This window comes from Electrophorus electricus, chromosome 22, assembly GCF_041902795.1.
Source record: "Electrophorus electricus isolate QZ-2024a chromosome 22, ASM4190279v1, whole genome shotgun sequence".
In the NCBI taxonomy this organism is placed as follows: domain Eukaryota; kingdom Metazoa; phylum Chordata; class Actinopteri; order Gymnotiformes; family Gymnotidae; genus Electrophorus; species Electrophorus electricus.
The window spans coordinates 14,032,036-14,046,626 of record NC_137518.1 but is presented as its reverse complement, the minus strand read 5'-3'; the positions used below and the strand labels follow the sequence as shown (position 1 = coordinate 14,046,626).

The window sequence follows — 14,591 nt, the reverse complement described above, 5'->3', positions numbered from 1 at the left end:
CGTCTATGGTTAGCATGAAGAAAACATAGCTTAAAAGGTTAATAACAAATCGAAATAGCCAAAAATTTCACTTTTAAAACAGCCTGTTTATTCATTTAGTTTTAAAAAATAAAAACTGAAAAGGACTATTTTATTGTCGCTATAAGAAACAGTACGGAAGCACTGAGAGTCTTTGAGCCAGTCCAGCTCTTCAAGTATGTTCATAAAGTTCATGGATTGGGGGGCGCTGCCAGCATTGGTCTATGGGGCACAGGAGGCAGGGCCTGGTATGAAGAGGCAGGGCAGCCTGGGCCTTTGAGGGCTAACAAATGTTCTTATTTCACAGCCCAGTTCAGCACGGCCCGGCTAATTAAACTCCATACTGAACCAAACAAAAAACCCATCTCTTCCTTCATCCAGTGATGACTACGCAGAAATCCAAACAGCAGCATGGGTTCATAAGAAGGAGAAAGAGGGATATGACACAAATACAGAAGAGGAAGGAGAACCCTACAGAAGGATTGTAGTGACACAGAGAGAAAGAAAAAAAGTTTAAAAGCACAACATATCAAATTTTAGAAGGGAAAGCAGGTGATTGATGAGAGCAATAAGTTATGCCATGTTGAGGAGGAAGATGTACATTCTGATTGCATACAAACACTCCACTGTGATTTCAGTGTCTAAAATCAGATCCTGGTTATTTGGTCATTTGCATAAATGTATATTCTGACAAAAATTACCAAGACACCAAGCAACACAACTTTCAACAACAAATGAAAAAGAAAAAAAAGAAAAGGGAAAAAAAAATCCCCACAACAACTTAACATTACAATTTTTCCTGTAAACAGATAAAAAGGTCTTCATCAAAATGTAAACAAATTAACTCCAGGGTTTTTTTTTGTGTTTTTTTAAAAAAGTCTGTGCGATCTGTCTCCACTGAGCCCTGCCCCTCTGAGCTCAGAGCAGCTAGTTCTCTGCCTCCCATCATAATGCCCCACCCTTCTGTCCCTTCAAGACAAGATCTCCCCCTGCAGGTCATCTAGGGTGCAGCAGGAAACGGTCCACATACTGTGACATGGCCTCCCAGTTCCGCCAGAGGAAAGCTAGAAAGACGATGAGGAGCAGAGTGGACAGCGTGCGACTACGCGTCTTCATCAGCGGTACCACGCAGTTTGCCACCGTTGACACAAACACTAACAGGACGGCCATTACGGCTAGCAGCACGTTGATGAGTTTGCCGAGTAAAGTGCGTGCTGTAGCGTTCTCCAGACCTTCCAACTGCACCACCTGCTGCTGCTGTTGCTGCAACTCCATCTTAGAGATGCGTGTCTGACAGGCCTCCAGCGCCTCCTACAGGCAGGAAAGTACAAACAGCATTAACACTCAGATTATGAGGGTAAAACAACCTGCCACTTTAAAAAAAAAACCCTGCCACTTAAACATAACATAGCTTTAAAAAATCCTGCCTTTACAATGAATAAGTACTTTTACAGGTTACCACAAACTACTCATAAGGGTCGAAGTGAACAAAAGCTTTAGACATAAAAAATATTGGAAAGAAAGAAGACTAACTGGTTTGGGCATCATCCAAATTTTTAATAAACCTGTGCAATGAAATGATTTCCCAGAAGCTAAGTTTACCTGAGAGGTTTAAAATACCTGTATGTCTCTGGCTCGTTCATAAGATTGGTATGCAATTTTTTCTTCCATGCTGGCCAGCTCCTGCTTCAGATTCAGAATTTCATTCTGATGGAGCTCGGTAAGATCATTTAACTGCTCTTCTAGACGTTCACACCTGATGTGCGCACACGCACACACACACACACACACACACACACACGGTATTTAAATGGATACTGCTAGCACCATCAAGGCTTCTTTCTCTCACTCTTAAACCCTCAAGTCAATAATAGTCAGCAAAAAGCTGCGTTTAGACTTTTAAGGACTCGAGAAAAACATAACCTACACACAAATTAAATGCCTGTTTCTCAGGCCTCCCAGCTGTGGGAGTGGTCAGTGAGAATATATACCTGTATCTCTCCTCCTGCAGGGCCTGCATTATGACGGTGTAGTCCCTTTGATAGTGGCTCTTCAGGTTTTCGAAGGATTCCTCCAGACGGCCCTGATTCTCCCTCAGATCCTGGATCTCTTGGAACAACATGTCGACGCCTGAGCTTTGGCCGTGCTCTAAGGTGTTGCCTCTGGAGCCCGGCAGACCTCCAGGGGCCCCTGTGGTGCTGTTGGCCCCTGCCGAGCCTGAGGTGGCGCTCGAGCAGTCATCCTCACTGCCGTACTTGGGGCTGGACTGCAGCTGGCTGGGAGGCGGGGCCCTGGGGCCCGATGGTCCCACCCCTGACATGGCTTCATCACCCTGAGGCTCATCCAAAGAGTCTTTCAAGGCTGTGATGTTGTCCGCACTGCCGAACTTGTTGCGGATAAGGGAGGCGATCTCCCGGGGTTTAGACACCACAGCACCTGCCGCTGAATGAGTAGCTTGAGAGATGCTCGAGAGGCCACCGGTCACCTGACAAATAAGTGAGATGATTTAACAATATTCAAATATAAAATCAGAACAACCATGTTAAGCACCATAGGAAATCATAGCAAAAGCTAATTGCATCATTTCATGCATTACTGCATCAGGCATACCAAACTCAGCCCAAGACGTCCATTAACCTTAGTTCTAGCTGTAACTGATTACCCTTAATTGATTTCCCCAGGTTCCTGAAGTGTAACTCAACCTAGTGTAACGTGATCAGGTGTATCTAAAGAGTTGTAACTAAACTCTGCAGGCTGGTAGATTCTCAGAAGAGTGGTAGGCCAGCCTCTGTTCCATGAAGACTTGTGAAAATGTCCAAGAAATATTATACCACGAGCTTCTTTAGCACTCTAAAATAAAACAGTACTTCTAAAGCGAATACATTTACTCTGCAATACCCCGTGATGACATTCTCCAAAGCACCGTGTGGTCATGAAAAGCGATCTACCTTTGCCCCAACGTCCTTAAGGCCCTGGTGCATGTCCCGCAGCACGTGTTTGGGCTGGCGTGGTATCCCATTTTGCTCCACCTCTCTCAGTTTGCGATGGCAGTGCTCCAACTTCCTCTGCAGCTGCTGGATGGTCTGTGCTGACTTCTGGTTCTTCTTCTCAAAGACCTGCTTGATGCGTGCGCTCTGCTGCTTGTCGGCATTATTGGCCAGCTTCAGGTATTCGGCCACGTTGTCGTCGCGGGCAGTCTGCTCGATCTTGATCTGCTCGGTAAGCTTGAGGATCTTCTGCTTCAGATGGAGGATGGCCTGCTTGGTGCGTTGAGGGTCCGGGGCGCTGTCCACAGAGTCCATGCCATATGGACCGCCGTCCGAGCTGCTGGAGAGGGCGACTGGGGACACAGCCGGGCCAGACACCTCTGGTCGATCCACCTGGGGGTGGGGGGAAATAATGAGACAAAGAGCCATCTATGATGTCAGATTCAATATAAAGGACAAAATCCAAACAAACATATTTAAAGTAAGCCCAACTAACAGGCAGTGTCAATTGCACATACAATACTTATAATCACACAACAGCTTGCATATTCACTCAATCTAACCCACACTTAAAGAAACCCAACAATTCTCATGTAAATGATCTTCTCCATGTCTCAATTACTCTTTCATGAGTTCAATCATTTGTGCTAGAATTTGCCTATGCTACCTTAGAAATTACCAATAAACCACTGTAAATGACTGGAAAATACAAAAATAAATCACCATATCGACAAGCTCATTCCCAACACAGGCCATAATGGAGTTCTACAAACGCAGCCAACCTTTCAATTACTCTGTGACTGTACAATAGTCATGCGAGGCGCTTGACTGTTTGGACCTCTGTACTATGACAAGAGTCCTCAGATTCTCAGAGATAATGCTTAATGCTCATATCACTGATAAAGAGTCAGCATACTGTTAATCAAATGTGTAATGGAAAAAAAGGCAAACCCCTCGATAAAGCAGTAGCTGAACAGTAAACCAAAAAAATTCACACACTACTTAAAATTTTAAAACAATTGAATCTATGATGAAATAAAAATAAGAGAAATAAAGATATATTCCACTTGAGCTGAACTATGACCCTCCACACATCTGCACACACTATGCACCTCCATTCAAAGAAAAAGATCCAACCCAATTATATGCAATATTTCCTTCACTGATCAAGAGACAAGTCAGAAACACATCAGCCTTCTGGGAAGTTAACCAATATGCAAAACTCAGCAAATTTGCATTCCCCAAGTACTAAGAGATTTTTTAAAAATAAATAAAATCTTTTTTCTTTTTTTTTATCGATTAACTAAAGCAAAAGGCAACTCTAGGCTTAGCTGAAGCCTTCATGATAATGCAGCCAGGTCATGATTTTTGTGAAGTCATAAAATCACAAAGGATCTGCTGGAACTAGTCTACAGCACCAATCAATATGATGTCAGACGAGGTAACAGTTGTTAAGAAGGAAACATGGGCAGATATTTTGACAACAAATTATTCTACTGCCAGTCTATAAATGGGTGTCACTGCCTGGCCTACACAAGTGTTCATATTGCACTCAGCTCAACCCATGAAATGAGGAAACCGAATTCTACTACGAAAACGAGGCTACTGGTGTTCACTGCCAACATTACATCACTGTAAGGACTATAAACCAGCCATAATTGCCTGATAAGACCCTGACAGGCTCTTCACCTGGACTGGCTCAAGATACGTCTTAGTTGGATTCATCACAACAGTCACATTTTACATTACATGTCTCCTTCAACTTATGCAATAAGGTACATCAATTATAAATAAACAGTCAAAAAATAAGTTTGTGCCATTATCTAACCCTACCTCAAATAACAAAAAGAGGTTTAAGAAAAGAAGAAGGTTTAAGAAAAAAGATGCAGAAGAATGACTGTGGCAAAGGTGTAGCAGCAAACCAACCCAGGTCTTGAACACATGCCCTGATCACCAGACCAATGAGCCAGCTCCCTGGAACAGCAGCCAGAGCCTGGAGTGACAATCCCCATCACATCGCACTCTCTCCTTCAGGGGTGACAGTGTGTCACCACAATTGATTTTAATTACAGATAATACGCAATAGGGAAACACAAGGTCATGTTGCCATTCAAGCATTTAAGTGCACAATCTACAAAAGCAAATACATTTGCTACTTTGAAAGTAACACTAAAGTTTTATTACTCTTTTAAAGCTGTTTATTGTTTCCTTGTCAAAATGGATGATATAAACATCTGTATAATAAATAATAACATAGTGAATATTACATGACCAATCAGCTGTTTGCTTTGAAACTAAGCATCAAACTGCTGTCTGTAAATGATCTCCTGCATAACTTTCTCCAGAGCTGGCAAACGTGCTGCTGCACCCACGGCTATAAATAAAGAGTCCTTTTGGTTCACGCATCAGTGTCTACCTCTCTGTCATCATCTGGCTATGAAAAGCAAGAAATATGGTCTCATAAAGCAGACACAAAATAATCTGTCCAAGTGCAGAAAAGTCTAGACAGCCAAGATCTGCTTCATTATGTATGTGTGTGTGTGTGTGTGTGTGTGTATTTATTTGCCTCAATCCAACATATGGAAACACCCCAAATACGCATTCGCTTCAATATGACGTCAGATGACTGCGACATCAGATGATTACACATACTCTGCAGTCAGCCCAAATAATGAAGATCAGGCGATAGTGTGCTAAGTGCAACCGGCTTTACTTCCCATAAAACTCAGTATCTATCTTGTGAACAGCAGCTACAAGGCCTGATTGAACACCACATCACTTCAGTTCATATAAGCAGTACTTTAGTTTGAAAGATGCAACAATGCATTAAACTAGAAAACCGATACTGCTACTTTGAAATGGTAAAAGGAAAAATGGCTGACACAAACAGTGCACTGAGTGCTGCAACCAGGTAACAAACCAACAATGCCATGAATTTCATCTCAGTTACTCTCATGCTACACAATGGCTTTAGTCAAGCTCCCTTGGCAAAGAGAATTAGACACACATTTTAGACGCAAGCACAAATGAGCCATCTCTCCATAATAGAAAAGGCACTGTCAGCTCGACAAAAGGCAGCACTTTTCATCTCCAGGTACAATAAAGCAGCAGCAGCATCTACTTTGTATGGGCAGAGATGTCCCCGAGCTACATGCCTTGGCGTAGCACGCAGGTAGCCAGCTGCCACCCTGCCATCCGCAAACAAAGAGTGCGAGGTGTCGATTTTGCTGCCGCTCACCGTTCGTGACACGACTGACCTGGAGTGCTTTTGGGTACGGCTAAATTCAGCCAGGCTTCAAGAACATATGGTGACATCACACATGCTCCCTGATCTGGGAGCACCGTCAACCCGGCCCATCCATCCAGGTCTGTAATCAGAACGATCAGAGCCTAAAAAAGTCAAACAGCCCTGAGTGGGATGGAGGTTCTGACAACCCTCTATGTCATACAACTAAGCAAAGTGTTGGCCACGCTAAAAAACCCACCAACACCTCTGCAATCTACATAACCAACAGATTAAAAACCCTCCTGTGCACCAGAGCAATTACAGAAAATAAAATAATTGCAGTGACATTACTGGCATTAAAAAAACAAAACAAAAAACTGGAAAGGGACATGCTAAGAACATGCTTCCCTGAGCTCACACTATACCTCAATGACAGGTGTTTCCACTATGCTGGATTAATTACTGCAGTGTTGTATGTATACATATGTATTAGAAAACAGGAATGCATATTATGTGAACAGTCAGCATTAAACCTGATTATTGTTTCAAACATTCACATTATTGAAATCACATCTTTCTTTGATTAATATTATTATAATTAAATGATATAATAATATAAATAATACATATAAATTATTATTATACAAATAATAATATAATATTATAATGAAATTATTTTTCACTAATCAGCCAATAGATCCATTCTTATGAAGTGCAGTACATTTACAGCGTTTAGCGGACGCTTTTAATCAAAGCAACTTACAATTGTGACACAGTACAACTTGTACACAATTTCATTGTCTTTCTACTGTTGGACCCCTGAGCACGGCCCTTAACCCTCAATTGCTCAACACCAGGTCTCTTTGAATGAGGATGAAATCCAATGGTATATAGATTTAAGGCTAAAGTGCCAGTTTCCCAGAACCCGATTAACTGTGCATTTAATCTGTGCGTGTACTGTTCTGGCATGTCTACACCTCAAGAAATCTCACATTCACTTTTCATTTGCCTATGTGTGGCGGTGATTGCATCACAGGCAGCCACACAATGCACTGTGGCCAATTTGGGGGGGGTGGGGGGTGGTTTGCAGTGTTGAGCCCAGCTGAACACACATTGTTTATCAAATGTTCTGCATCAGTCTGGAAGAAAGACCACTAATATTAGCCTAGTTCCCTCTTCATTATGATATCTCTTTACCAACATATAGAGACATTGAACAGAGAAGTTCTGCACAGTGGAAGATTTCAGAAACTAGTGGTTTCTCTGGTGGGTTTGAAAGTCAGCTATGTTATTTTATTATAGAAATGGGCTTAGACCTACCAAAACATTTATTTTCATAAATGTCACTTCTAAACATGATATCCATATAAAGGATAACGATATAATATTCTACGTTTATGCCCAATTGTTATCCCTCCAAAAGTCCAAGTTGGGTACTAATATATTTATAATTATGTATACCTTCTGTATTATGGAGGTGGGTGAAGGGTCAATAGGCATACAGGCACCAGAACAGTGCCCAAGCCAAAAATAATTTATACTAGTCATTTATCACTGACGCCACAACTGAGTCCAAGGCTAGGCTAGCTAATTTATATGCAAAAACCAGCCATAAGTCAAACAAAAATTAAGACTAGTCCTACACTACAGCAAGGCTTTTTAATGTCCAAGTGGGTTTCCTCCAGGGTCTCTCATTTCCTCCCACAGTCTAAAACCATGGTGGGTTAGGTCAGTTGGTTACTCTAATTTGCCCTGGTGTGTGTGTGTGTATGTGAGAATGAGAGAGAGAGAGAGAGAGAGAGAGAGAGAGAACGTGAGAGAGAGAGAGAGAGAGAGAGAGAGAGAGAGAGAACGTGAGAGAGAGAACGTGAGAGAGAGAGAGAGAGAGAGAGAGAGAACGTGAGAGAGAGAGAGAGAGAGAGAGAGAGAGAGAGAGAGAGAGAGAGAACGTGAGAGAGAGAGAGAGAGAGAGAGAGAGAGAGAGAGAGAGAGAGAGAGAGAGAGGATGGGTGTATGTCTACATGCCCAGTGATGGATGGAGCTCTGTCCTGAGTGTTATCCTCCCTTCCCTCCCCTTCCCTGCACCTAATGAAGTCTCATTGCATTTTCTGGTTGCGAGTATGCTGTGTGCGATTGGCTGCCGCTTGTCACCAGTGTGTGCTGATTGGATGTAAAGCGTCCTTAGGTATGAGAAAGGCGCTATATAAATTTAAAAAAAAACAACAAAAAAAACCAACTAAAAATAATAATAATAATTCAATATAGAATTAAATCTGCTCTACAAACAGGAGAGCAGCTCTAAAAGCTTTCACTGTAATTACCTGCCTTGGCTAGAGTGAACTAAGAAATCAATTCCTAAGAGTTTTATTACTCACCCGGTCTGACTCCTCAGTGGACTGGTAGCCAGAGGTCAGCAACATGTCAGCCAGAGCGGGACTGCTCGGTGTATCTGTGGTGGAGGACGAGCGCGGGCGTCCGGCCTGCAGCAAGGCCTCATGGGTACTGCGCCTGTGGATCTGCGGGCTGCCTTTCTGGGGTGGCTCCCCTCCCCCCCCCACCTTGCTGCGCCGACTCTGCAGGCTGGTCCCTCTCTTCATCATGGGGGGGCCTCGGATCTGATGCAGCACACGGCTCAGAGCTGGAGGGGGGGCGGAAGCGGGGAGGTCAGAGTCGAGAGGGGCGGCACTAGAGGTGGTCGCTTCCCCCGACTCTGGCCCCAGCTCTGTGGCCTCGGGGGCAAAGCCAACAGATGAAGAGGCAGTGTCATATGGCAAGACGGACGAGCGTCGGCGCTGAGGCTGGAAGAGATGCTTCAGGCCATGGCCCAGCGCGCCCATGTTCTCCAAGGCATTGTGCGTGATTTTGGACAAGCTGTGCTCAGGCTCTGAAGCCCTCCTGCTCACCTCTGTCTTGGCTCGACCCCCAGCATCAGGCTCCTCCGCACCAGATTGCTCACTACCACCCTGATCCATCAGAGGGGTGCCAGTCTCACACAGAGGGTCAGCTAGGGGACAGGGTCTAACTAAGCCCCGCCTCCACTAGCCCTCTGATAGGCTGATTCAAAGCCAGGAACCAGAAGGTTGGCGGTCAGGTGGAGTCTGTGAGCGTGCATGCATCTGCAGATTGGCTCAAAGTCATGCTCATCTACCACAGAAGGAAAATAAAATGGATTATGACATGCAGTACTGAGTGATGAACACAAACAGCAACTACAGAAAAGTTCAAACTAGAACAAAGCGGAGGCACTTGGGGTGGCTCAGAAAGCTATGGGTGTGGCACGTTTAACCTAATCCTATTGTGAGGTGTCAGGTTCCTCCACTGATGTCATTAGGATATGACTCATCAGCACACCAACCCCATAAGCAAAGTCACAGGAACAAGCCAAACCTGTACATTTCTCAGAGCCAACCCATTATCACTACAGCTGTTACAATGCACACTTTAAGCAGTCTACATGAGTGGTAAGGGGATAGAAGAACTATAAAACAATTACAGAAATTAGGATTTCTGAAATGCTCATAGGGTCTCCAACACAGGTATTTAAAGAAAAACACTGTCCTACAGAAAAACATGCAGTTTTGTAAAAATATATAAATAGTCTAATTCAGACCAAAATTTTAATTGGACAGAAACAGCCGGCAACCAATTTGTAATAACTGATTCTGAATAACCATATACCAAGCAGCTCAATTCAGACCCCTTTGCTAGAGATCACTGCAGAAATTCTTTCTGAGAACACTGCTAAATAACCTTGAGAATGGCGTCAAAAGCATGAACACAAGCTAGGGTGAGGCAGCGTTGCACTGGGTGTCTAAGTCATGTGGGTTAAGTGTAAACTCGAAATTAGAGTGGACCAAGACAGGGTGCTTGACACTTGACTGCAATCTTTCACTGAAGACACAGAGACAGCAGACCTGATACACTTTTGCCAAGCATGTTTCCATCAAGTGCAGAACATCATATACTTAATTGTGCACACTGTCAGAGGTGAGAGTGCAAAGATACTTTGTCATAAATGTAAAGCAAGTTGTCAGAGAATGCCTAACATAACATCAACCCACATGGCACAGCCATGTACAATATTCTTGGAAAGGGTTAGCAAAAAACAGAAAAAAGGCAGAGCTTTTTGCAAAGCAGGGAAGACAAACGAATGAATGAGCACTGGAAAGAGCACAGGCGGAAAGCACAAAGAGAGACACCGACAGTTAAAAAGAGACACAGACAGAGCTGCCTACCATCAGTCCAGCATAGCCTCCTCTGGCTCTCAATTCAGGAATGGCTGTGGAAGAAAATGGACACTGTTGTCAGACTCCCTGGATTCAAACCAATGACACAGTGATGACACGCACACACATTCACACAGACTCTCTCTCTCGCACACACACACACACACACACACACACACACAATCATCATCCAGTAACCAGCCTCTTATGTGGTTCCACTAGCCGTTGGTACACTGCACAGTACACGGCCAGGAGAATGCAGAACAGGGCACAGCATGACCCTGCTGGCCTGCGTGCAGCTGTCCGCTGCAGCCTTCACTGTGTGCTACGTCCGGAGCTCTTGGTTTTGGTCAGATGACCCCAGGGCTGGTCAGACATACATCAGGCTGGGCTCTCTACAAGACTCAACAAATGGACAACCTCAAACAGACCTGTACATTTCCAAGCCCACTAATCCCTTGCTGGTTGAACAATCATAGAGGTTCCAGACTTATGGTTACATGGAATGGTTAGTTATGGCAACAATGAGAGTCTACGAGAATCAAGCTGCAAATCTGATCCTTAGTTAGCCCTCCTGGTCCAAGACTACTGACAGAAAAGCTGGGGTGGTACAGCATGTAAAGCCTTGGTCTGCCCTGTCTGACAGTGGCTCTGCAGCTTAAGACGAGTGGGAGATAAAGCTGTAGGGGAGAGAGAGTGGGAGAACGCGTGTTGGCCTGCTGTGATCCTCTTTATTCCTCCCACAAATGCACAGGCTCTCGCCACGCTGCAGCACTACAACCGCATGATCAAATCATTTCAGATCATCATAGTGCGTTACATTCTCACCAGCGTGGGGTCGCCCATCAGGTGCCTGAACTTCCAGACAAACATGTGAAGAATCTCCATTTGTGCACAAAGCGCTTTGGGCAAAAACGTCTGGGTATGCGTGAACCAGGCTAAAGTGCTCTAGAGCAAACACTTTAGCTTAAACCAATCAGAGCACTTCAGCAGGTCAGAATGCGCTGGACCAACCACTGACCTTCATGTAACTAGAAGAACAAACTGTAAAACAATTTCAAGCATCTCATGGTCACCAGCCTAGATGAGTCAGAGCTAATTTATTCAGTGCATCCCTGTGAGCTGGTTCTGGAGACTCTTGCCATCTTATGAATTGCTGATTCAAGACACAAGCCCCCCACCCCATGCAAAGCGAGCTGTCAGACAAAGGTCACAAGCTGTGACTCCTCACGTCACAGCAGGCCTATGGGCATGTCGCATAATTCACCACACTCTCACACTCAGGGCAGGCTTCCCAGGCTAGCGGCAGCCGTCTCACCCACCTAAACACACCCAGGACGCCCAAAGTCATGGCCACATCGTCACTATGGAGCAGGTAAATGAGGTAAACAGCCTTCAACTGCTCATGGAAGTAGGATTCAAGTCTAAAATGGGTCGTCTCGATCCCCCACGTTCACACACTCCCCCGTACTCAGTCACATGGCTCAGCAAATTCTTATCAGAAATCAAGTGTCTCTGCATGTACGCTTCTATGTGTGAGCATACACTTTTCCCTACTCCGGCATCAACATACAATGCAATGGCACAGCAGGTATTACAGCACAATGGGTGCAAAAGAGAGATTTAGTTCTTTTTAAAAACAAAACCTGGTCTGCAAAGAAAAAAAAATAGCTATGAAATACATAATTTACCATTGCTTGTTTGAAACAGATGCATAAAAACAGAAAAATATAGATTCATTGTGCACACAAGCAATCTGAAGTCAGGTCACACAAGAGACTGCATTCATGACCTCAAACAAAGTTGTGACGGTTCACTATAAATACTGGGGGCTGTCATCCAGAATCGTACCTCTGCTCATTCATCAGTCTGGCTGCTTTGTCTTCTCTACATAGGAAGATGATGTGGGTTAATCCAAAATAATCACTTCAGGTCATAGGCAATGTCCGCCACTCAATCCAGGGTGGCGACAACTGCCCTGTCTCTCCAGTGAATTAGGCTGAGAAGTGTGGCAAAATCACATGCTGAAAAGTAAATAAGAAAACGGTTCACAAGCGCCAACACATTTCAAGAACAAGACCAGCAGACTAAAGTTATCCAGAAAAACACACAGGAATGAAAGATTTGTGCATAGTTTTAGAGAAGGTTATTCACTCAACAATGGTAAAATTGCAGAGCAAGCATTAAGTACTTTGAACAATCTGATCCTATAGGACACGTTTAGAAATAGCTATGCACGTCTCTATTCAGTACGTAACCGATATCTCAAATCTCTGAATGACATTTACCATAATATAAATTATTTGTAATTATCGCACTAGTTATATGGTCATGAAAGGTTATATAGTAAATCTGGGATCAAGTTAAATCTGTTAATCACACTGAATGACGACTGATAAATTTGCTAGTCGAGTATATAAGTATAGAGCTAGTCAGCTTGCTAGCTAGCTATGCAACTACTTCTCTCGATGGTTGGTTTACGCCCATGGCACGCTTGCGTTGTAATTAAACAGATGTCATACCAGAATCAGACAAAAACACATCTTTCGTAAACACTATATTGCGATCGTCCACAAATCCATACAAAAAGAACATCAAGCCAAGTTTACGAATGGGATACTAGCATCCGGATGTCAACTGAATTGTACCTCAGTCTAGACAGTTATTTAACCTAGCAAGCTAATGTTAGCAAGCAAGACACCTGCCTCACCATATCTGAATCCCGTAGTCGACCTGAAGCCCAGAAGCTCCCGTAGAGCCTACATCATCCCTACCCAAGCAGGCATGACAGGGACGAGACTTTGTAAAGTAACAGTCTAGCTAGCTACGCCAAGGGATTTTTTTTTGCAGGCCAACTTTTTTTTGGAGCCACTGTTTACATTATTTTCACATACATTTTAAGTTAGCTAACCGAAGATAGCTAGTGTGGACAGGAAGACTTGATATCTGCGCCGAAATGTCATCGTGTCTCACTCCATGTCCTGCCCCTGATCTTGTCTGGAACACATCTTGCTAAGGTAGCTAGACAACATCCTAGCTACCGAAAGTCAGACTTATTAGACAGCTAAGCTAGCTAAGTAGCTAACTAGCCTCAGCATACACGCTAGTTTAAGATCGTTCGTTGGTTTGGCTGGCTAACGTAGCGTTAATGTCAGCTAGCTAGCTAAGGTTAGCTAACTACTAGCCGACGACAGGGCAGGTCGAATTAGCGGATGGGACGGGATTAAACATGTAACAAGAAACACATTAGTAATGACAGCACCTGTTTCTATCAAGTTTAATGAATCCCCAAACAATAGCTAGAACACGACGCGAACTTACGTGAGCCCTCAGAGCACTGTGGCGATAACCGTTCATTTCTCCCGATGAAACACTCCCACGGTGACGTCAGCAGCGTGCACAGCGCGAGACGCAACGGGGCAAGTATGCAGTGCACAACGATGACATTCAAGCTCGCCAATACCGAATACACCCACTTCAGCACACAAGGACAAAATTTACAAAACTCGCTGAACAGGCGAGTCTGTCGCGTTTAGTCACTGACACGCCAACTGTAAATGGGCACATTTTATAAATGCATATTGTCTTAAAACCTGGCCCAAGGCCATACATTAACTATGACATATCTGAAATCCAGATCCATCAGAAGTTTTAAACCAGCCTTCCAGTTTAGACAGAACATAAAGTGCTTAGCCTGAATGCTTACCAATATTCTATTCTTGGTAGTCATCACCATGGAAACAGCTTTATACTTCTGGTCAAAGAAAACATGACCACAGCACAATCTTTTGATAATTTTTATTTCAGACTCACACCGAATGTAGGCGCTGGATCTGCGGTGACCTAATCTCACAGCTCCTCAAGAACGATTCATCATTCCGTTGACCCTTCATGGACCTGTAGCAGAGAAAGCTGGGCAAGAAAAGAACGTTTTCTGCCCATGGTTGGCAAAAATAATGAGTAGGCTGAGGGCATGAAGGGGGAATTTACAGCGCCCCATGATGGCCGCTCGCGTGGGTTAAAGGCCAGAAGTGTGCAGTGCCACTGGCCATTAATGAATCTGGGGCATCCCTTATTGGTTGCTTTTCACAGCTGTGGATTGGTAAGCCACTGGAAAAGCCACGTTAATTGTAT

General features: G+C 44.0%; 1 protein-coding gene across 6 annotated transcripts; it reads right to left on the bottom strand.

Annotated features, from left to right (window-relative positions):
- Positions 1-65: 65 nt before the first annotated feature.
- tmcc1b (transmembrane and coiled-coil domain family 1b) lies at positions 66-13,875 on the bottom strand. Of its 6 annotated transcripts, XM_081705484.1 has the most exons (9): positions 13,779-13,874; positions 12,309-12,481; positions 10,467-10,510; positions 9,135-9,375; positions 8,607-8,869; positions 2,967-3,398; positions 2,010-2,503; positions 1,639-1,774; positions 66-1,329 (listed from the first exon to the last, which is right to left on the bottom strand). In XM_081705484.1, exons 5-9 carry the CDS (start codon positions 8,829-8,831, stop codon positions 1,015-1,017), a joined length of 1,602 nt encoding a protein of 533 aa, XP_081561610.1. In that variant the 5' UTR covers positions 8,832-8,869; positions 9,135-9,375; positions 10,467-10,510; positions 12,309-12,481; positions 13,779-13,874; the 3' UTR covers positions 66-1,014. The 6 variants fall into 6 exon arrangements, with proteins under 6 accessions (XP_081561610.1, XP_026885705.3, XP_081561611.1 ...); XM_027029904.3 differs by having other exon boundaries at positions 8,607-9,375; positions 13,779-13,875; XM_081705485.1 differs by lacking the exon at positions 9,135-9,375.
- Between the last annotated feature and the right edge of the window lie 716 nt (positions 13,876-14,591).